The 23,317-nt window shown below is 35.6% G+C and overlaps 1 protein-coding gene across 3 annotated transcripts; it reads left to right on the forward strand.

The window, feature by feature from the left end:
- Positions 1-3,736: 3,736 nt before the first annotated feature.
- On the forward strand, positions 3,737-23,317 carry LOC127882229 (myeloid leukemia factor 1-like). Of its 3 annotated transcripts, none has more exons than XM_052430758.1 (7): positions 3,737-3,937; positions 7,164-7,374; positions 11,024-11,164; positions 15,235-15,394; positions 16,871-17,030; positions 20,779-20,927; positions 21,285-23,317. In XM_052430758.1, the coding sequence occupies exons 2-6, from the start codon at positions 7,348-7,350 to the stop codon at positions 20,915-20,917; spliced, it is 627 nt and encodes a 208-aa protein (XP_052286718.1). In that variant the 5' UTR covers positions 3,737-3,937; positions 7,164-7,347; the 3' UTR covers positions 20,918-20,927; positions 21,285-23,317. The 3 variants fall into 3 exon arrangements, with proteins under 3 accessions (XP_052286718.1, XP_052286719.1, XP_052286720.1); XM_052430759.1 differs by having other exon boundaries at positions 7,173-7,374; XM_052430760.1 differs by lacking the exon at positions 3,737-3,937 and adding an exon at positions 4,165-4,211 and having other exon boundaries at positions 7,173-7,374.

A 23,317-nucleotide genomic window follows, 5' to 3' on the forward strand; every position in this document is an offset into this window, starting at 1 on the left:
GAAAGTCCACGGGCGATAACAACGCAATAGGTTACGCTCTCACATACACCTCAATGACGTAGTACAGGTCAATCGTAAATTGAGGCTATTAAAGGGATCAGTTCACGGTTTGGTAAATTGACAAAATTGAAAAAAGTTGTTTCAGATTCGCAAATTTTCGTTTTAGTTATGATATTTGTGAGGAAATAGTACTACTGAATATTTACCATAGTCCAATAAAGCCATTATATGTATCTTTTGACGATTTGAAAACCTAAAAATTATAAAGCGTTGCAACGCGAAACGATTGAATAATTTGGAGAGTTCTGTTGTTTTCGTTTAAATTTACGAAACTACGAAGATTGCTTTTATAAGGTATAAAATATCCGGCGGAATAGCCAAGAGGGCTAATGCGTTTTTACTTCAGACTAACTCCAGGACTCCGGGGGTCACTGGTTCGAGCCCTAATACCGGCTACTTTTTTAACCTTTTTTTAATTTTATTCTTGATTTTTTACTGGAGCTTTAATGATCCGATGTTTACATTTATCAATATAAAGCATTTAATGACAAACTTCAAAATATGCCCAATTCTGTAAAAAGGCCCCTTTTATAGATTCGGGAAAAAGTTAACGCTTATTTATATTCTCAATTTATAAAACGTTGAACATAAGTTCAACAATAACTTCAGCGATACGATAGACAAAAACAAATAAATGTTTCATAATCGATAAACCCGAATATAACAAACAATTCAAAATAATAATACGAATGACCTGTTTCTTAACCTCGTTCATGCCACTACAGCGGGTATTTCTGGAAAACGTTCTATGGTTCTCAACAGATAGCGGCGATCTTTTGTATTTACGGGTGCTAGCAACGCAATAGTAGAAGGTTAGTAGAAGGTTTAGCTTGTTTATATTCCCAGTTCTCAATACATAGACAGTTGGATATGAGTTCATCAATTACTACAGGCATACTATCGGCAACCTCGAAAATGCTTTATAATCGCTAAAACCGAAAACAACTAAATATATTATATTAAATATATTTATAACAATAAATACCTTTTTAAAATGTAGTCGGCGTATACGCTGACTTTGAAATAAAGTTTGCAATTTACTTTTCTTAATAAATAAATACAATTAAACAAAAGTTAAACTATTGTGTTGTGTTTTTCACTTGTAAGTTGCATATTCACCGCATGAAATGTGTGTTAGCATTGTCAAACCACACATTAGTGTGAGTGGATAAAAAATATACTACGGGAGTGCACTTCATATGTGTCCTCATATGCCTTGTTATGAGTATCTTTCTTCGCTATCGAAATATATCGTATGTTGATATTTGATTTAAACGCAGTTTTCTTTCGACACATTAAAATCACACGTCAATAGCGCCGTCATGCGAAAATGGGTCTTATGCGTTTCGGCAAGCGTTTGTTAAACCCAACATGTGCTTTTGCGCAGTCAGGCCATAGGCGATGCTGTTCGCTATTAAAATCACTCAATATGTTATGTTTCTCATTACCAGAAGGAGAGATAGCTGAGTGGGCTATTTATATGATGGGTGCATATGGAATAAGACCCATTTTCGCATGACGAGGGTCATTACAAATCTCATTGCAAATTGAAAATGCCACATTTAAGAACAATGCTTTTTGATACAAAATTGAATTCAAAATAGCAAACTTGTTAATAATGGCAGCCTATCCACACATTAAGGAATGATTTCCAGACGTGCTGACCAAGTACGGCAAACATTGTGGTGTGATAATTAAACGATTTTCTCTTATATTGACACTATACTATTTCGCTTATGATTGTTTTCTCATCTTGGAGGTGAAAGTGAAATTCTGCGAGATGGATTGTAACGCGTAATTGTAACAGGGCCACACTTTGTGTCGTTTGAGCATACAGAGAGTAGTCCGGAATTCCTTACACTGAACAGTGCTACATCCTTTGAATTGAGCACATACGCAGTGATGTAGCAAAAATTCAGAGGTTGTATCTCGAATCAGCTTATTAAATATTCGAAAATATTCATGCGTGTCTGTTGACGTTATGTAAAAGTCACTAAGATGAAAACTGAGTAAAACAGCTATGCCTAAAAGCGCATTAGTGCTCCATAACTATGTTTATGTCAGCGTTGTTGACACCGTGTGAACTGCTCGGGTAACAAGTAAAGCATAAACAGCAATGTTTATATACTTTTATTCCTCCATATATAAGATACGAAGATAATTGTATATTTTGAATTTGTATATGGTGTCAAAAATCAAAAGTTTTGTACACGGAATTTTCATTATGAATTTATATTCTTGGTGAGATAGTTATTTGATATTAGAAAAAATATTCTTTTAATATGATGGTGACTGCAAATTTTCTTTATATTAAGGTCTCATTACCATTTTCATCATAATTTCTATGCTTTCAGAACGTCCAAAAAGCATGTTGTTTTTATTTTGTCCAAGTTATTTCTATGAAATAATAAGGATGATAAAAAGTGCACACAAAACTCGACCCGTGCGCTATGACACACACTTTATAAAGTTGAATGGCGTGTGTTCATTTCAAACTTGCGATTGATTTTGAAAAATGAATTGCGTGTTAAATTATGCAATAGCGAACATCTTCAGTGCCTTCAGCGCTTTGATGTTACACTGCATGAGAGAAAGCAATATCGTGCTGTATATTGTAGAGCTTATCCATCAAACTACCGCTAATTGAATTATTATCAAAAATAAAACTTTGAGATGTATCCTAAGGCTTATGCACAGATTGAGAAAGGACGTGCTTTATATGTAGTCGCCGTTTTAATACAATCAATCACACGTTAATGCGTTAATGGAAAATAATGATGCTTAAATTAAAATATTGTTTTGTAATTTTTAAGGAAAATGTTTACCGCCGGGCTCTAAGAGGTAGTTTAAATTCTGACACGATCTTTACATAGAGCGTATTGCCTTGGAGGCTCTAGGTTCGTCTGGCCCTCTCATTCTGACATTTTCAGCGTTCATGTGTTAGGTTAAATTGTAACCGAACTTTAAAAGCCGAGGTGGTCAAGATATCTGCAGATATCAATGAGGCCTCGATTCGTGGAAGAATTTCAAACATGGATGGGGTACGGCGCGGTTTAGAAATTGGGCAACATACTTGCAGCTGTATAAGGGATAATCTTATCACATCGCTCCATAGATTTAAAATCAACCGGTCAAAAGGTTTGGCTTAAATCTTCAATAAATAATTCTGGGCCAAGTGTTAGGTTTGGGGCTTTTTAAAACCAGTTTTAACGCCCAGAGCTTTTACAATGACAGTTTAAACGCGACAGAACCATATATTGTTCATGTTTACTGTTTGGTATGTACATTTGTGTTTTTTGGTTTGTGACACACAATATGGCGATTGGTTCCTTGTGATAATATGTGAAGGACCGTTTTCTCCCTTGCTGGTTCAGCTTAACTTTTACATTTTGCATACTTAGGAAAAAGAAATTCCGAAACTCGAACCCCATCAAGGATTTTAATATTTTTCTGAGTCAGTTTGTATATATACTGGTTTGAGAACTAGCATTCAATTATGACATAATGTGTAAGATTTCTATTCTCCCAAAAGAATAGGTCCCTTGTATAATTTAATTTGATCGTATGTGACCGTTTTATGACGCAAGTTTTACAACAAACGATTATTTGATTGTACAGTTTACGGAATCTTGCGGAAATATTCTGCTATTTTGATTGGTCGATTTAATAAATCGGCATTTAACGGATCAGTTGGTTTCCCAGGATTTTGTTTACATAGAACTTTCGTGAAACTTTGTCCGAATTAACGTTCTTCCTGGTAATTTCACATAAGCTTTTGCTTAAACTCGGCAATTATTTACCGTGTCAACAAAAAGTTAAAGTTGTGAATGGCTGGAAGGTCCATGTTTAGGCAATTTGATGAGGACCCGTTTTTTGCGTAAGTTGATTTTAACTTGTTTTGATCCATAATTATTACTCAATATTCTATTTTCACGTATCATACTCCTTGTTCAAGGTATTGCAGTGACATGTTTTTAATTTGATTTGATATGTTCATTGAAACAAAATTATTGGAAGGGATGCATGCAGCTATTGCGAATACCCATTCATTCAGTAATTTATGAAATAAAATGTAACAATTACAATGATACATATGACCTATTTCTCTTATAGAAAAAGAAAGTAGAATACAACCACCAAATTAAGGACATGTGGGTACAAACAAACACTTCTCATTTCCATAAATTTGTTGCAGTATTCTTTACACATGTCAGCGTCTAATTCTTAAGTTAGATAATTTGCAATTTCCATCTTATGCCGTTTATGGAACAGCAAAATTGAACTGCTTACATAATTTAGAATCCAAAATATACCAGGTGCATTGGGGTATATCTATGTTTCCTTCAAACCTTAGATCAAACATTCAAATAGATGCGTGTCAATGCTCAGACAAAATTATTGAAAATAGCAGAGTGTGAATGTTTTACATATGGTTTCTTTTGTTGAAAGTAAATAAGTTTATATGTTTTTGTTTATAAAATTTAAATTATATAATTTTGTTTACACATTTAATGATAAATGTTGTTGAAGATTTGAAAACCAAGGTATGACAATTAATATACAAATATGTCAACTGTTGGAAATCCATCATTTTCTAAATGATTGAAGAATACAGACAGGTAAAGTTAGAATATTTTGTAAGGGGGAACATTTAAGCCTAAAGATTAAAAGAAAGGTATGTACATGTATAAAGGCCTATTTAAAACTCCATTTCACATATGCCGTCAAGCTTGACAATTACATGATATGTGGTGAGAAGATAAAGTAAAGAGTGAGAAAATAGTATAGAGAGAAGAGTTTGCAAGTCAGAAGGACAGTAAAGATGCGTCCCCAGCTTCATTTGATCCCTCTCCATGCCTCTCTGGCTGTGGTCGCCGCCAAAAGGATTGAACCTCAACCGGCACAGCCATGAAGGGTCATTGGGAGTGACTTTGTAGCTGGAGCTGACGACTTGATTAGAAGCTTAATTTAAAGGTGCTAGCCCCTGCCTGAAAGATACCAAGTCAAGGGATTTGGCGATGGAGGCTGTTCCAGGTATGTATATTTCCGGGGGAAAAGCTATGCCTGTAGTAGGATGTGAATGTACAGATAGGCATGAACTTGATGGAATGGTTTGACTGGGTCCTGCTTGAGCCAGGGGATAGGTTTTTCGTTGCTGAGATATCTGTAACGTCATTGTAAATCTTGTAGATCATCGTCATCTGGGCCTTGGTCCTTTGTGACTAGGGTTTCCCACTGCAGGTGTTCCAGCATGGATGTGACGCTGCTGGTGTTATGGTAGTGGTTTGTCACATACCTGGCTGCCCTTCTCTGGACCATCTCCAGGTCGTAAATCTGGTCTATCTTGTATGTGTTCCAGACCATGCTACAATATTCCAGATATGGACGAACAAGGGAAAAGTAGGCAGCACTTTTTACATACCGTTTCCTATCCTTAGATTCTTGCGGAGGAATCCAAGTGTACTGTTCCCTTTCCTTATTATATTCTGGATGTGAGGCTTGTCCTTCTTCAGTTCCACCCGAAAGTACTTTGATGTTTCTTCACTTGTGAGTGTAAGCCATTTTAGGGTGTAGTTGTTCAGTATTGGTGATTGTCTTCTACATGCTCGCAGGATGCTGCACTTCTTAAGGTAGAAAGACATTTTCCAGAGCCTCTCCCATTGCCACAACCTATAGAGGTCTTCCTGTTGCTCAGAGTCTGTTTGTCTGTAGACCACACAGTTGTCTGCAAAAAGTCTTGTCTTGGATGAAACTTTAACAGGAAGGTCATTAATGAAGACAAGAAAGAGGATCGGTCCAAGCACACTCCCTTAAGGCAATTCACTAACTACTGGGGAAGGATCAGAAATTGCTCCATCTTCCACAGCTCTCAGCGTTCTATCGGTCAGCAAGGCTTGGATACATTCCAACGTTTGGCCTAGTATACCATACTAGTGGTGAAGTTTTGTAAACAGACACTAGTGGGGGACCTTGTCAAATGCTTTACTGAAGTCAAGGATGGCTAAGTCGTGTTGTTTTACCTTTGCCGATGGAATACAGTAGTTCATCTGACAAGGTTAGGAGTTTTGTTTCGCATCTCCGCTGCCTTCTTAAACCCAATTGGCAGTCCTTGAGGATGTTGTTTCTGTCCAGGTGTCCCATGACATTGCTGAATGTGATGTGCTCCAGCATGTTGCAGGATGTACAAGTGACAGACACTGGGCAGTAGTTGCATGCTATATACCTGCCTCCCTGCTTTGATATCGCTGACTCTGTGGCTGCCTTCCATATATCTGGGATCTCCTTCTTAATGATTGGGTAATATAGACAGGTTAAGTAAGAATATTTTTTTAAGGCAGAACATTTAAGAACGGTACCTATAAAGGCCTTTTTAAAGTCGGTTTTCACATTTGCATGCAAGTGTCATTCCAGATTATTCTGTCCAGTCCACACATGCTTATCAAGAATGACACTTCATGCTTTAACAGGATTTTTGCAAAAAAGTGACTCCCTTTAAAATACACAGGTACCTTAAAAAAAAAATTGGTCTTATATATATAATAAGGTTATTATTACATTATTATATATATATATATATATAAGGACCAAAAAAATGTATCAAGTACCTCCAGGGCCCTCACACTACTTTGGGGGAATGGGTCCGCAGCCCTTAGGAGTGGGAATTTTCGCGCCGTTTCCCTTTTTGGATGAATTTTTTACTTACTCTCTCATTATTTCATTTGTACGGGTTTGCACTATATTCATTGCATTTTTCATAATTTAGTATGTTTGAAAAGATTAAATTGAAATAGAATTGAGATATAATAATCATGAGACACATCTTTCTATTAAAAAAATAATAATAAAAAATAATTTTTTTTTTTTTTTTTAGGGGGAAAAGGGGAAAAAAGTATACTTTTCAGTTGGGGGACTGTCGCCAAAATTCAGCAGCAGATTTGATAGATTGAGGGCCCTGACCTGTGAAAAAAATATAAATAAAAAAGGAAAGTGTCCTCCTTGTTTATTCTTTGCAGATTGCATAGGCTTATCTAGGACAAAACTGCGCACGTGCATTAAAGTCTTGTTGTGCAGAGTAAGGCTGGTATATATAATCTCTCCCACAGCGATCACAGGGATCACCTGAGGCAGATGGAAGACATGTTCCAGAGCCCTTTCAGGGGTCTTGGTGCCCTGGAAGATGGCGGAGGACGTCGTGGTGGCAGGGACAGAGGGGCCGCTGGGGCGTCTAATGAACTCACCCCTTTCAGTGACTTTGGATTCGGGAACATTTTTGGAAACGTTTAAAAAATGATGGAAGATATGAACAGAGGCTTTGTATGTTCATTTACATTATTTCATACTGTCACTCAGCCTATGATTGTTTTTTATGTCCCCCAGTCTATACTGGGGCACATATTGTTTTTGCCCTGTCTGTTTGTTGGTTTGCGTCAAACTTTAACATTTGCCAAAACTTTTGCAATATTGAAGATAGCAACTTGATATTTGGCATGCATGTGTATCTCATGGAACTGCACATTTTGAGTGGTTAAAGGTCAATGTGATCGTTCAAGGTCAAATATATGGGAGACATAGTGTTTCACAAACACATCTTGTTTTTTAGATCACCTGTCACAAAGTGACATGGTGAGCTTATGTGACCCTGTGATGTCCGGCGTCCGTTGTGCGTGCGTGTGTGTGGGCGTGTGTGTGCGTCTGTCAACAATTTGTGTAGACAGTAGAGGTCACAGTTTTCATCCAATCTTTATGAAATTTGGTCAGAATGTTTATCTTAATGAAATCTTGGTTGGGAGTGTATTTGGGTCATCTGGAGTCAAAAACTAGGTCACTAGGTCAAATAATAGAAAAACCTTGTGTAGACAACAGAGGTTACAGTTTTCATCTAATCCGTATGAAATTTGGTAAGAATGTTTATCTTGATGAAATCTGGGTTGGGATTGTATGTGGGTCATCTGGAGTCAAAAACTAGGTCACTAGGTCAAATAATAGAAAAACCTTGTGTAGACAATAGAGGTCACAGTTTTCATCCAATCTTTATGAAATTTGGTCAGAATGTTTATCTTGTTGAAATCTGGGTTGGGATTGTATTTGGGTCATCTGGGGTCAAAAACTAGGTCACTAGGTCAAATTATAGAAAAACCTTGTGTAGACAGTAGAGGTCATAGTTTCATCCAAACTTAATACAATTTGGCCAGAATGTTAATCGTGATGAAACCTGGGTAAGGATTGTATTTGGTCATCTGGGGTCAAAAACTAGGTCACTAGGTCAAATCATAGAAAAACTTTGTGTAGTCAATAGAGGTCATAGTTTTCATCTGATCTTAATGAAATATGGTCAGAATGTTTTCAGCAACCCCAGAAGATCTTATCAGTGGAAGATCAAAGAAAATCAGCTAATCTGCATAGTGGTTCCATGACAACTTATTTTTTTATAAAATATCTTAAATAAAATCAAAATAATATAAATGCACATTGAAAGAAAAATAAATTCTCTTTAATATGATATAAATTTTAATAGTATTTAGTTTATATTCGCTGCTCAACAATCTATATTGGATTCAAGTACAACGTCTGTGTCTCATTTTCTTTGTTTACTGCATTTTCGAGTACCTGCGCTGACACCCGGTTGTTTATAAAACATTTGCGACCTGACAAGGTCATTTGAATATTAATGATGTTGATATATTTATGTTCACCAATTAAAAACGTTTGCAATTATATTTGCAAAATTGTGCTATGTTAATTCTACGGGACGACATGAAGTGCAAAAGTCTATGATAGTTTCTTCAAAATATAATGTTATTTCTTTTATTTCGCATAGAAAATCACAAAATATAAGCTCTGATCTTTCTTTTGGTACCAGAATTATAAAGCGGAAACGATATTAAGTATGTCGCATTTATCATTAAAAAGTACGTGTTTGGAAATTTTCAACTAGTCAAGGTCGAAATAGCGGCAGGAAAATTTGATTAAGCTGTGAGCGTGATCGATAACCGTGATTTCTTCAACAATTACTTTATATAAGCCTAGAAAAACGATAGCAATCAAATGGTAAGTTTTTTTTTTTTTTAATTATGTTATTTTGTATGTTGATTTCCCTTTATTCATTACAAGACAGACGATCAAATTTCATTCAGATTGGTCGTGTGGAAATTCGTACCGAGTTTTAACAGTCTGCTATCAAAATGCCTCTATTTATTGCATTTATGTTGCAATATACGTAAAACCAGATGCAAATAAACACAACTGAAGTACTTTAATGTGTTTCTAAGTATATATTAAATGTCAAATGACCAATAATTGTAATGTTTAATGCATATGAAATACTTCATTTATTTTGTTCATATAGAACTCAGTACGTTTGTACCATTGACTGGCATTGTGTTTTTGATCTCATTTATTTGTCTTTTTAGTTTAATTTGTTGTAGAAATTATTAAAAACAAACAACGTTAATCGTTATTTTAAATAATGAATAATGTCTTGTTACAGTTGAATTTAATTGTGTGTTTTTTTTAATACATTCAGAATCGGTAATGATTACAGTGTTTATTATGTTCAAAGTATTTGTAACTAATAATTTGTGGGTTAGGATTGAGACAAATTATGCTTAACATTGAAGGATTTTATTTTTAACAAATTGTTCTATTTTATATTTATATGACATTAAACATTGAAAAACTAAAACTATAATTTAGCACAATTTCATTGTTCTTTTCAGGATCAGCTGAGGATATTACTCAATGGCCGAGTTCCCCGGACCATTCTGTGAACAGCAGAACATAACCAAGTTTGATCTGCAGAATGAGAACATTAGCAAATTAAAACCTGATTTTGCACTATCAAATGGTCTTGTAACAACTACATTGAATGTTTACATTATTGACATGTTGTGTTGTTTTGTTTGTGATGTCTTTATTTGACAAAAAAAAGTCGAAAATAAAAATATATTTTTTGTGATATTTATGTGTCATTATTTTCATTATAGTTCATACTATGCAAAAACTAAGTAAAGAAATAAAAAGAGCATGAAAAAATACATATACCTGCCAAATTTGAACTCTCTATCTTCTTTAGAACAAAAGTTATGACAATTTTTCTGTAATAAAATAAGGTGACGGTGCCGCGATTTAAGGCATTAACTATGTAGTAATAAGTACCAATATTTTCCAATAAATCAACAAAATTTCCATGACAAAAATTGTCGTAACTTCTCTTCCGGTGGTGATATTTTAACATTTCAAACTGTTTTGGAAAGCTTTTTGAAATATATATCTAGCTTAATTAATAAAACTAATGTATGGCAAATTTTTAAATTTAACAACTGGGGTTGCTATAATTTATCTTGATAATATCTGATTTTGGATCGTATATGGATCGTCTGGGGACAAAATTGGTCACCAGGCCAATGCTAGTAAAACCTTGTGTAGATGAAAGAGGTCACAGTTTTCATCACGTCTTAATGAAATTTTGTCAGAATGTATTAATTGATGAGATCCTGCTTGGGATTTATATGGGTCTGATAGAATTTCAGTTGATGTAGCAAGGTTAGTCAGGTGAGCGATTCAGGGCCATCATGGCCTTCTTGTTAATATAATCTACACATTCTTAAATAATAAATTGTACGTATGGAAATAGATTTTCTTCCATGTCTACTGTAAAGTTTGTCATGCTATGGTATATTAATTGCATGCTATGACTGGAATAACATAAATGTGTCATGTGAGAAACCTCATTTTATGTACCTTTTTTCACTTGCACGTGACTTATTTTCATACATTCTACGACAAGTCCACACGATGCAGTCGCAAAGTATGACTTTCACTACATAAACTGCATGTTATCATTCAATATTTATAGTCCAGTCCGTTCAGTATTATAGGGCAGTATTTTAAGTTTTAAATTTAGGACCTTTGTGTTTTATAACCTCAGTTCAAGTATGGTAAAATTACGGTGTTTATTATCCAGTCTGAGGCGGTCCAAAGAGCTGGCAATGGTGCAAACGGGGCAGCCTTCCACCAGGCTTCCTTCATGTCTTACAGGAACGACGGCCAGGGACCTCCAAAGGTGTTCCAGGCTTCAACAGCAACCAAAGCTGGACCAGGAGGGGTATGTTTGCTGCTTGTTGCAATAGTAATCCTTTACCAGCTTCAGATACACACTTTGACCAGTGTTCGACACTAACGGGAGTCCGGGGGTCCAAGACTCCTTAAAATGAGACTCGGACTCCTTGTTTTTGCGTTAAGGGAGTCCGTCGGACTCCTTTAAAATCATCTTTGAATTTGAAAAATATGATCAGTTGATGTCCTTATTGGTTTCGCACGATCAGAATGATCGAACTTGTGTGGATCCGAAAAATGTGCCACAATTCATTCTGCTAGAACACATGGACAAAAACAAAAAAATCCGAAATTATTTATTTAAATAACCGGTATTTTGGTTCCCAGTCACTGTCCGTGCGTGTAGTTATAGTGGAACATGCAAACTAGGAAACGATCGTGGCTGGGGTTTTTTCCACAGATATTTTCGCTGTACTAATCTAGCTTCGCCAAACAGTTTTTCACTTTCCTATAAAAAAAAATCATCTTAATACCCGAAAATTTTTACACAAGGATTGTTTAATGGCCCCAAGGTACTGAAAATGGGACCAGCATTGAATCATTTGAGCGTGAATGACTCGTGTCACTATCAATCGATGATTTCAGTGGTTTATTGCAGTTAGAAGACATTGTTAAACCAGCTACAATTATCGGTTCCTACCGTGTACTCCTCCGCGATAAAATAGTGGCAAGTTACTTAAGAGACTAATGATGGCAACAAGGTGTACAGTAATCCTCGTGGAAATTGTACTTTGCAGGCAAACTATTGTCAAAACATGTTTTCATGGTGTAAAAACCCAATGATGAAATTAAATTCTAACCGGCACGTGCCAAATTTCATATGAACAAATAAAAAATCGTCTGTGGGTTATTCTGCAATAATTATGGGCGGAGCTTATACACTGAAAGCACGCGCTGTAACTAAACAAAACCTGCCGATACATTTTCCACCAGCGTAATAATCCGGTATTTTATGAATGAAAATCGTGGATCTGATCGACAGAAGAACCGAAAGTTATTTTTTATGGGCGGATATTAACATAAAATAGTACACAAGGAAAATAAGATACATTGTATAAATCTTAAGTAAAAACCGTGTTTGAAACGAAATAATCCGTGCACATTATAGTTTGTTGCCTAAGTTTGGATGCGTGGTATCAAATCACTCATGCTTTGCACGCGTGATTTAATCCCTACGCATCAAAACTTCCAGCCGTGGGTTATTCGACAACAAACTATAACGTACACAAATTATTTCTTAAATTAGAATTATATTGCGTTTCCCAATTTCCACGTTCTTGGAAAAATATTATAAAGAATATATATAAAGCAATCAGAAATATAGGGTTGTTACACCCTTACGATGTGATTTATTAACTATGACACTTACAAAACAGAAGGCTCCGAGATTGTTTTTAACCCTAATGTCGAGGTTAAAGAAGCAATCATAATGCATAATAGAAAACAGTATAAGTTGAAATCTTACAATAATTTAGTAAATTATTAACTAAAATATAACTGGTTAAATATTTTACAATGTAATATAACAAATATTGAACAGCAGTCACTTATAACTTCGATCTGGAACAAATATACAATACAAATTTAACATTTCATGGATTGAGATGTGTTATTATCTGAAAATATGATATTACAAAGTGTCTTAATTGTTGGACTCCTTGAAATCCGTCCGGACTCTTAAATTTCAGAAGTTAGGAGTCCTTGGACTCCTTACTCAGATTAGTTAGTGTCAAACACTGCTTTGACCTGTTTAAATTTAAGACTTTTCTCAAGGGATTCCAAATTAAATTTAAGACTTTTCTTAAGGGATTCAAGTTGTAAAGGGTTCATCTCTAAACCTTAGATACTGATGAGCAGCAAACATCATAAAACCTGATAGTATACATCTAAAAAAATTATCTGAACAGTATATGAAGAACGTGTATGCTAAAAAAAAATTGGAAGCTTTTCTCGCTTCAAACTCAGAAGTACTGATTAGTCATGGCATGCGTGTCTAAGTTGAAAATTTATTTACCGGTATGTCATCATGTTCAGCAAATTTTTGTATTACGCTTCTATGGCATATAGCAGTCTGTCTTTCAGTCTGAGGTTTTTTATCCCGGCCCGGATCGAATGATCGGGGGTATAATGTTTTTGGCCTGTCTGTCATTCTGTCCCAAAACTATTAACCTTGATTAAAGTTGTGTGATAACTCTTGCAATATTGAAGATAGAAACTTGATATTTGGCATGCATGTGTATCTCATGGATCTGCACATTTTGAGTGGTGAAATGTCAAGATCAAGTCATCCTTCAAGGCCAAAGGTAAAAAACAAATCCAAGGGAAGTAGTAAGATTGAAAGGGAGATAATTATCTGTACCTGCCACATGAAAAACAAATCAAAGCGGCGCAGTAGTGGGCATTGTATTTCTGACAAACACATCTCTTCTTTCTTTAATGGTTTTAGATATTTACCGGATTTTTCACATGTGAGTCCACTTGGATAACCTACAGATCAAGTTTGAGTTTGTTTCGGTCCATTGATTTTCTGACCAAATTAGGGAGCCTTGAAATCAATTTTAACTATAGAAGAACAGTTTTAACATACTTTTTTCATAGAGGTATCAAGATATTTATGCCCCCCTTCGAAGAAGAGGGGGTAAATTGCTTTGCTCATGTTGGTCGGTCGGTCGGTACGTCCACCAGGTGGTTTCCGGATGATAACTCTAGAACGCTTTGGGCTAGGATCATGAAACTTCATAGGTACATTGATCATGACTCGCAGATGACCCCTATTGATTTTGAGGTCACTAGGTAAAAAGGTCAAGGTCACAGGTGAAGTTCACAGTTACTGGAAATAGGCATTTTAAGGATTTAGCATGGTTCAAACAAGGGAAACAACTACCGTTTATGCATGTTCTTTTTATTACAGCATTTGCCTCCCTTAAATTCATTTATAATCTCATTTTACAGCAGAGATTCCAAATCTGACCTGTAAATGAGCCCCATATTTACTGCCAGTGCTAGGTTACCTTTTCCCATTTGATCATTCTAAAGTATGTTTGTTATTGTAATGCTACTACTACTACTACTGCTACTACTACTACTACTACTACTACTACTACTACTACTACTACTACTACTACTACTACTACTACTACTACTACTACTACTCCTCCTCCTCCTCCTCCTCCTCCTCCTCCTCCTTCTCCTCCTCCTCCTCCTCCTCCTCCTCCTCCTCCTCCTCCTCCTCCTCCTCCTCCTCCACCACCACCACCACCACCACCACCACCGTTGTTCACAGTGACAAAAAACGTATTCACACAATGGCTGCTACTACAACTTATAACCCATATAGGGGGGCATGCATGCTTTACAAACAGCCCTTGTTACCTGATTTTGGTGTGTGAATCTATCTACATGACTTACAGACTTAAAATCAACACCTTTCCAGATTTTTTTCCATAAGTCTTTGATATACTTACCTTATTTTTGGTGTGTGAGTCTACCTAGACCTATGTTTTCCCTTAACTTTGTTACTACGGTAAAAGGGTTGTAATTGTTCTAGTCATAAATAAAATAAACTGTTGCGGAAATCAATAGAAAACCATCAATAGTGTTCCAATGTATTCTTTTCAGTAATATTTGAAGATGTTCTTTTCCTTGACATTGTCTCTTTTTGTTTTACAGAAAGAAAGCACTTTTTTGATAATCAATTACATTAAATGTATAAAATTATTATGATTTACTCAAGTTGGCTTGTTTTCTTCAGTGTAAGGTACTGTTAATAAGCATTTTGCTTGTACCATTTCTTTGAAATTTTATCCAAAAATGCCTCCAACTTCTCGAAATGAATTGTACATTGTGAACAACTTTTAATGCCATTACAAGTGAAAAAAAACAACTTTTGAACTGGGAATGGGGCCAAATTTTTGCTCCAAATTGGCTTTATAAGAAGTACATATTCCTTCATAATCTCAACACTTTTTGATGAAAACAAACAAACAGGTATCTTGCAAAAATAGAAAAATATTGCTACATTTCATTTTGTTGGAACATAATTTAAGTCCTTTATTCCAGGTTCGTGAAACAAGAAAGTCCCTGCGTGACTCAGAGCGTGAGCTGGAGAAGATGTCCATCGGTCACCACATCCACGATCGAGGTCATGAGGTGGAGAAACACCGGAACACGCGGTCTGGACGCACAGAGGAACTGCAGAACTACCATAACCTTGATGAAAGTAGGCATGCAGTTCTAGCATGTTAGAATACTTTTTAACGTTCTTCGAGCCACGTTCTGGCAAAGGCTCATCAGAAATGACACTTTACACAAGTTTGTCATTAAATGCTTTATATTGATAATGTAAACATTGGATCTAAAAAGCTCTAACAAAAAACAAGAATACAATTAAAGATAGAAATAAAAGTAACCCTCAACTGGGCTTGAACCACTAACCCCTGGAGTAAAAGTCTATCGCTTAGACCACTTTGCCATCTGTGCTCATACTGTGACTGCTTTATTTTATACTTCATATAAGCAATACTCGTAGAGTCACACAATATAGTGACAACAACAGAGCCCTCCAAATTATTCAATTTTGTTGCAACGTTTTATAATTTTGATGTTTTTTTAAATCGTCAAAAGATGCATATAATGGATATTTTAGCGCATGGTAAATGTTCATTGTAAATGTTTCCTCTCAAATATCATAATAGCTACGAAAATTTGCGAAACTGTATCTTTTTGTATAATTTAGTCAATTTACCAAAACATGAAAAGGTCCCTTTAAAGGATTTCTCTTGTAAATGAAAATTCGGTTTAGGCAGAAAGTGCTGTCCCTGATTTTTCCCTCTGCGCTTTGCACAGGCTAATCTTGGATGACACTAAGCACTTGTATAAAGCCCAGTTTTCACAAAACGCTGCTCATCTTATCCCATTGTGAGATGTGCATTCTAAATAAAATTTATTTATCCCCATTTTTTTGTATCGTCCTCCAAAGGCGCAGGGATATAGAATTGGCATTGTCTGTCCATCCGTCTGGCACACACTTTTCAGGACTTTATCTCGGAAACTATATAAGATATCAACATGAAATTTCATGGGTGTATAGATATCAATAACGAGAAGTGTCATGCATAAGAACCATAACCCTACACTTTCTAAGAGTTATTGCCCTTTGTTTTTTGTATAATGTAACTTTTCAGGGCTATATCTCAGATGATAAAGATTTCAGCATGAAATTTCATTGGTGTTTAGAGATGGATGAGAAGATGTGCCATGCACAAGAACCATAACCCTACAACTTTTTAAATGAGAGTTATTTTTCTTTGCTGTTTGCATGATGTAAATATTCAGGGCTATATCTCAGATATTATTCAAGATTTCAACATGAAACTTCATTGGTGTACAGATATTAATGAGGAGAATTGCAATGAATAACCCATTTTTTTAGGATTACAGAGGATTGTTTACTGTATATGAAGGGATTTGCTCCCACCCATAAACACAATTTATCTGGCGGGGGATATCAATTCAATGCATTAGCTTGTTTAAATGCTTATATTTTAATTGATGTTGAACATTAAATTTGGAATCAGCAAATTTCAAGCCTGATAATGAAGACCGGAATCTGTCAAGACATTCATTTAGATAGCTCTTATCTCAATCTGTAGTGCACGATTGCAATGACAATTTTGTATTTATTTTTTTAATACAGAGGATGCAGAGGCATTTGATCAGGAATGGCGCAACAAAACACGCACCGCCTTCAAGGGTCTGGAGGACGTTGAGCGCAGGGGAGGTAACCTGAGAGAGATCAGGGACCGCAGATATGAAGATGAGTATCCATCGGATAGGGACAGGCGTCAGAGTGACAGGTGAGGGAAATTAAAAATGGCTAGAAGGCAGTAGATGGTTAATAAGTGCCACATGTTTCATAGTCATGAATTGTAGTTCCACACTGAGTTGCATATTGCCAAAGAAACAATGATTATGCAAATGGGGGGAGGCAGAAGGGGACCTTCAACTTTTCATCTTTGGGTTCTCATTTTTAGGATTTGACTTCCCCTGAATATTTCTTGCAACATGTGTTATTAAATTGGGACATGTCATTTTTAGGCTGCATGGAAAAATTGTCGTTTTCGCTAAAGAAATCAAGATTGAATTAAGATGTCCTTATTGAATAGAAATTTATATTCATGTGTACTTACTATAAATCAAGACCTCACTTGGAATTGCATGTGGGAATGCATATATTTACCTTAAAATACGCCTGTCTGTGGGCATAGATGAGGTCAAGCTTGCAATAATTTGAAATAAAATATTGTTTGTGCTTACGTTCTCTTTCACAAATCAAGCAACTGTACTGAAATGAAATGAGATATTTAAATCTCACTTAGAATTGCATTTCCAATGGGTGAGGTTAAGGTTGCCATTCTGAGAGATGGTTTCCGTGCAATAATTATACCCCCATTACTAGTAATGGGTGCTATATAGGAGTCACTTTGTCTGTCTGTCGGTCTGTCTGTCCCGAAAAATTTCAACCGATCTTCACCAAACTTGATCAGAAGTTGTATCTAGATGATGTCTAGGTCAAGTTTTAATATGGGTCATGCCGGGCCAAAACTAGGTCAAGGGGTCACTTTGTGCATTTTTAACCGAAAGTTTGTCCAGACCATAACTAAGTCATTTATCGTTAGATTTTAAGATGACCCGGTACATTTGTTCACTATCATTGGACGGTGTGTCACACGAAAGAATTACGTGGATATCTCCAAGGTCAAACTTTGAGTTCAAAGGTCAAATGCTTGTCCAGGCCAGAATTTTGTTGTTTATTTTGAGACTTTAAAATTATTTGGCACATTTGTTCACCATCATGGGACGGTGTGTCACGCGAAAAAATTATGTTGATATCTCCAAGATCAAGGTCACACTTTGAGTTCAAAGGTCAAAAATGGCCAAAAAGGAGCTTGTCCGGGCCATAACTATGTCTTTTATTGTTAGAATTTAAAATAATTCGGCACATTTGTTAACTATCATTGGACGGTGTGTTGCGCAAAAGAATAACGTGGATATCTCCAAGGTCAAGGTCACACTTAGAGTTCAAAGTTCAAAAATGGCCATAAATGAGCTTTTCCTGGCAATAACTATGTAGTTCATTGTGAGATTTTAAAATCATTTGGCACATTTGTTCACCATCATTGGACGGTGTGTCGTGTGAAAGAATTACGTCAATATCTCCAAGGTCAAGGTCACACTTTGAGTTCAAAGTTTAAAAATGGCCATAAATGAGCTTGTCCGAGCCATAACTATGTCGTTCATTGTGAGATTTTAAAACCATCTGGCACATTTGTTCACCGTCATTGCAAGGTGTGTCATACTAAAGAATTACATCGATATCTGCAACATCAAAGTCACACTTTTAGTTCAAAGGTCAAAAATGGCCATAAATGATCTTGTCCTGGCCATAACTATGTCATTCATTGTGAGATTTTTAAATTACTCTGTACATTTGTTTACAATCATTGGACGGTGTGTCATGCGAAAGAATTACGTCGATATCTCCAAGGTCAAGGTCACACTTTGAGTTCAAAGTTCAAAAATGGCCATAAATGATCTTGTCCGGGCCATTACTTTGTCATTCATTGTGAGATTTTAAAATTACTCTGTACGTTTGTTCACAATCATTGGACAGCATGCAAAATAGTCTGTGTCAATGCTGCATGAGGGGGTATACATCACGTCTGTGACAAAGCTCTAGTTAAAGAATGATTTGAGTTATTGCCATCAAGACGCAAACTTGCCCTCAGTAGTTCTGTTTAACTTTTCAATGTTCATCATTTAAGCTTGCATTCCTTTTTTAGTCCCCTACCGTTGAAACCGGAGGGGACTTATGGTTTGCGCTTTGTGTGCCCGAGAGTCTGTGTGTCTGTCAGTCAGTCTGTCACACTTTTCTGGATCCTAAGATAAAAGTTCTTCATAGTTTTTCATGAAACGTGAGACATGGACAGTTGGCAATATGGAGATTATGCATGTTATTTCATTTTGTTCCTACATCAAGAATTCTTGTTGCTATGGCAACAAATAAACTAGAAATATTGCTGAAAATGGGGATTTTTATTACCATCTACAAGGCAAACTTAAAAGAATTACGTCCCTTTAAAACAAAGGGAGCCAATTATATTACTACTTCATGTGAGGTAGGGGACTTTTATTGCTTGGCATATTAAGTTGTGCTTGTGCAATTTTAATTATCCTAATTTTAAAGTTACATATCGGTCTCTCTGTTTGTCTGTCTGGTAGTAGACACAAACTATTCCACAAAACTTGTTTCACTTAACTGTTCACCAGACAACATTCCTGGTTGCAGGCATTTTCCTTATATGAAGTTTTGCTTGTGCAAATTTTGTCATCCTTATTTGATATTACAAAATCATTCCCCTTTTTCAACTCAGATGTTGCTATATATTACTACATGCATCGTCTGGGTTTTCCTTATCACTTTTGTGAAGAATTCCATTTTGTGATCAGATTGTATTTGAGTGGCTATGTGGGTCAACCTGGCATAACCTTTTCCCTTTAAGATACGTATTTTGACGCATTTTTAGTCCCTTAGAAAGTTTATGTAATTACAGACCTTTCTTACTAGAATTAAGTTTTAAAGGCTTCATTTCCAACTCTTAGATACTGATGAGCAGCAAATGTAATAAAACCTGAACAGACTGCAAGTTACTCACAGGCTGTTCTGGTTATATGCTGTTTGCACATAGCCATTTTCACTTTGCTTATGAGTGGGGAAGGCTTTATGCCTGTGTTTTGAGTGTCCTCCCAGATTACCTTTTGCAGTCTTGACAGGCTAATAATGGACGACACTTTCCCCCTAAATTGGTTTTTTGCTAAGAAGAGACATCTTTTAAACAAAAAACTAATAAAAGTGTAAAGTGTCATCCCTGATTAGCCTGTGTAGACTGCACAGACTCATCAGGGACAACACTTTACACACTGTAGACTGCACAGACTCATCAGGGACGACACTTTACACACTGTAGACTGCACAGACTCATCAGGGACGACACTTTACACACTGTAGACTGCACAGACTCATCAGGGATAACACTTTACACACTGTAGACTGCACAGACTCATCAGGGACGACACTTTACACACTGTAGACTGCACAGACTCATCAGGGACGACACTTTACACACTGTAGACTGCACAGACTCATCAGGGACGACACTTTACACACTGTAGACTGCACAGACTCATCAGAGATGACACTTTACACACTGTAGACTGCACAGACTCATCAGGGACGACACTTTACACACTGTAGACTGCACAGACTCATCAGGGACGACACTTTACACACTGTAGACTGCACAGACTCATCAGGGACGACACTTTACACACTGTAGACTGCACAGACTCATCAGGGATGACACTTTACACACTGTAGACTGCACAGACTCATCAGGGACGACACTTTACACACTGTAGACTGCACAGACTCATCAGGGACGACACTTTACACACTGTAGACTGCACAGACTCATCAGGGACGACACTTTACACACGTGCATTAAGCCCTGTTTTACCAGACCACTGCCCCTTTGTATTCTTTAGACGAGAACGTGGTGGAGAGAAACAACTGGCTCTCCCTGCCCCTAGGGCCCCAATAGGAAATGATGCCAGGTCCCCAACAGGAAGTGAGGCGAGGGGGTCAGAGCACTGGGGACGCTCTCAGGGCCGTGAGAGGAGCTAAACAGCCACAGGTAGGCATAGCTGGAGTCTTTAGTGAATGTCTGGCCCCTTTTATCTTTATATATCTATGTGGCCATGTAAATATCTTCTTGGATAATCAATACTTGGCGTCTTCTGAATTAATGCAAATGTTATATTTTAAAATGATAAGTGAAGCATATAGGAACCCTAACTCATGGCTCGTCATTGGATACACACTGATTGTTTGACTGGATCATTGCAATATTGAAGAAATAAAGTATTATTATTGTTTCAATAATTTTAATATGTATTTTTCATTGTTAATTTAAAGAAATGTTATCCCTTATATGTGCCGTATATATGTTGGTTTCATATTTAGATTTAATTTTTATATGTTTGTTTTACAGGTTTTATGATATGGCTACACTGGCAGCGATGACAATTATGGACTGTAAAACACAGAAAAAATTAACAACTTTTGGTTTTCTTTACTAATCTTTTTATTTTTATTTTTCTATAATGTGTTGTTAACTTCAAGTATGTTTGGAGTTTTTATTAATTGTTATTTTTTTTAATACTTAAAGCATAATATAAAATGTTCAGCATAGTTGTCTAAATAATTTCTGTTTTTAGTAACCAAGGGTTTGTTTTGGCTTGGATAATGTGTAAACTTTAAAACTTCAAATATATTTGGAGTTGTATTAATTGCGTTATTGTTTGGTGAAATGTGTTGTAATTCAATTGTTAGTACTGTTTGCTAATCAATATTGTTGTTTATGTTATATACCAGGTTGTGAATTTATATTAAAATATTAGTTGTTTTGTTAGTTGTTATGCTTCTAGCACAGTTCTGTACTACACTTGATTTGTTTACTGGTACTGGTATATACTGATGGGACATATTTTTTCACGTGTATTAATCCTATGTTCATAATTTTAATGGGGACTTATAAAATTAACTATGATATTCAATTTCAAGTGTAAACATCTTCAGTGTCTACAGTCTGTGCAGAAAAAGACAATTCCTGTTAAAAACTGTGATATCTGTGTTTGAATTCATTTTATGTTTGTATCATACATGTAGTTGATTATGAACCAGAATCTTTATACGAGAGGCATATAGTGAAATGGGGTTCGTTACACTGGACTTAATGAAATTGTGCAAAGTTCCATCTTGTCAACAGAGCACTATGTTTTGTTAGTTGTTTTCCGGTACTTTGTGTTTATCTCATTCTTTTTTCAATATATTTTTTTTGTTTAATCATATCTTGTTTTATGTTGATCTTGTTATAGTTATATTTGCAAGCCATATTTTGCCATATTTTGATTGTTGATCAGTTTGGTTTTTGAGTCTTGATTATAAGGATATCTCAAAGAATCAGAGGATGGTATTGTGATAATCCGTTATTGTGTTTGTATGATCATTTTTTACTGTATCTTTAATATGCAAAAATAAAACAGTAATAGCATTAAAATGGGAGGTGTGGGTATATTTTTTGTTTACCTGTTCATGCTGATCTCGGATTAGGTCCCTTTTTACTGCATTGACAGAATATTTGAAGGCTTTAAATTTCTAGTTTTATTCTCTGTAAGTTGTTGTGGTCTAGACTTATTGTACCATATTTTTGTTATTTCAACCAACAATTTTGTCACTATTTTCTACCGAAACTTTCATAACTTCTGCTAAGCAATATGGACAAATATTTTGCAGCAATTTGATTCAAATTTCATTTTGGCCAAAGCGTTATACACTTAATGCATATTTTATATAAACAGGGCTGTACAATATGTTATTGTATATTATGTTTAGGTAAATATTCCGATTTATTAAAGCTCATTATAAAAACACTTTTTAGCATAATATCACTTGAAATCCGTCACAATTCGGCAAAGTTTTTATACAAGTAATTTACGTACGCATAAATATATTTTTAGGATAAAAAATTCTTCTAAATGCAACAGAAATATATGTATAAATATAAACAGTATGTACATTTGCCTATTGAGTTATTAATGTGTTTTTGCTTTTTCGTGTGGAACATAAACGTGTAACGTATAATTGTTTCCCTATATAAACATTAGACATTGTGATTTGCAACTTATAATATATTCTTTATAAAATGGGTATTTAATTAAATTTTGTAAATGACAATATATATATTATTTCGGAAATCTTTAATATCAAGCCAAAATCTGGCCTAGTTTGGCATAACTTCCTTAACTTTGCCTAAATGTCCGAAGTTTATATTGTAAATCACCAGAACTTCTATATATATGACGTAAAATTAGTTCTACATGCTTTTCGCATATGTCGAATAAATTTAAACTGTATCAGAAAATATGGCTTGCAACTTTATTGTTGACTGCTTGATATTTCTCTGTAATGGTTTTGATATAGTGTGATCTGCACTTGTTTGTACACTTTCATGTACTCTTAACT

Source organism: Dreissena polymorpha, chromosome 5 (assembly GCF_020536995.1).
Source record: "Dreissena polymorpha isolate Duluth1 chromosome 5, UMN_Dpol_1.0, whole genome shotgun sequence".
Taxonomy (NCBI): Eukaryota; Metazoa; Mollusca; class Bivalvia; order Myida; family Dreissenidae; genus Dreissena; species Dreissena polymorpha.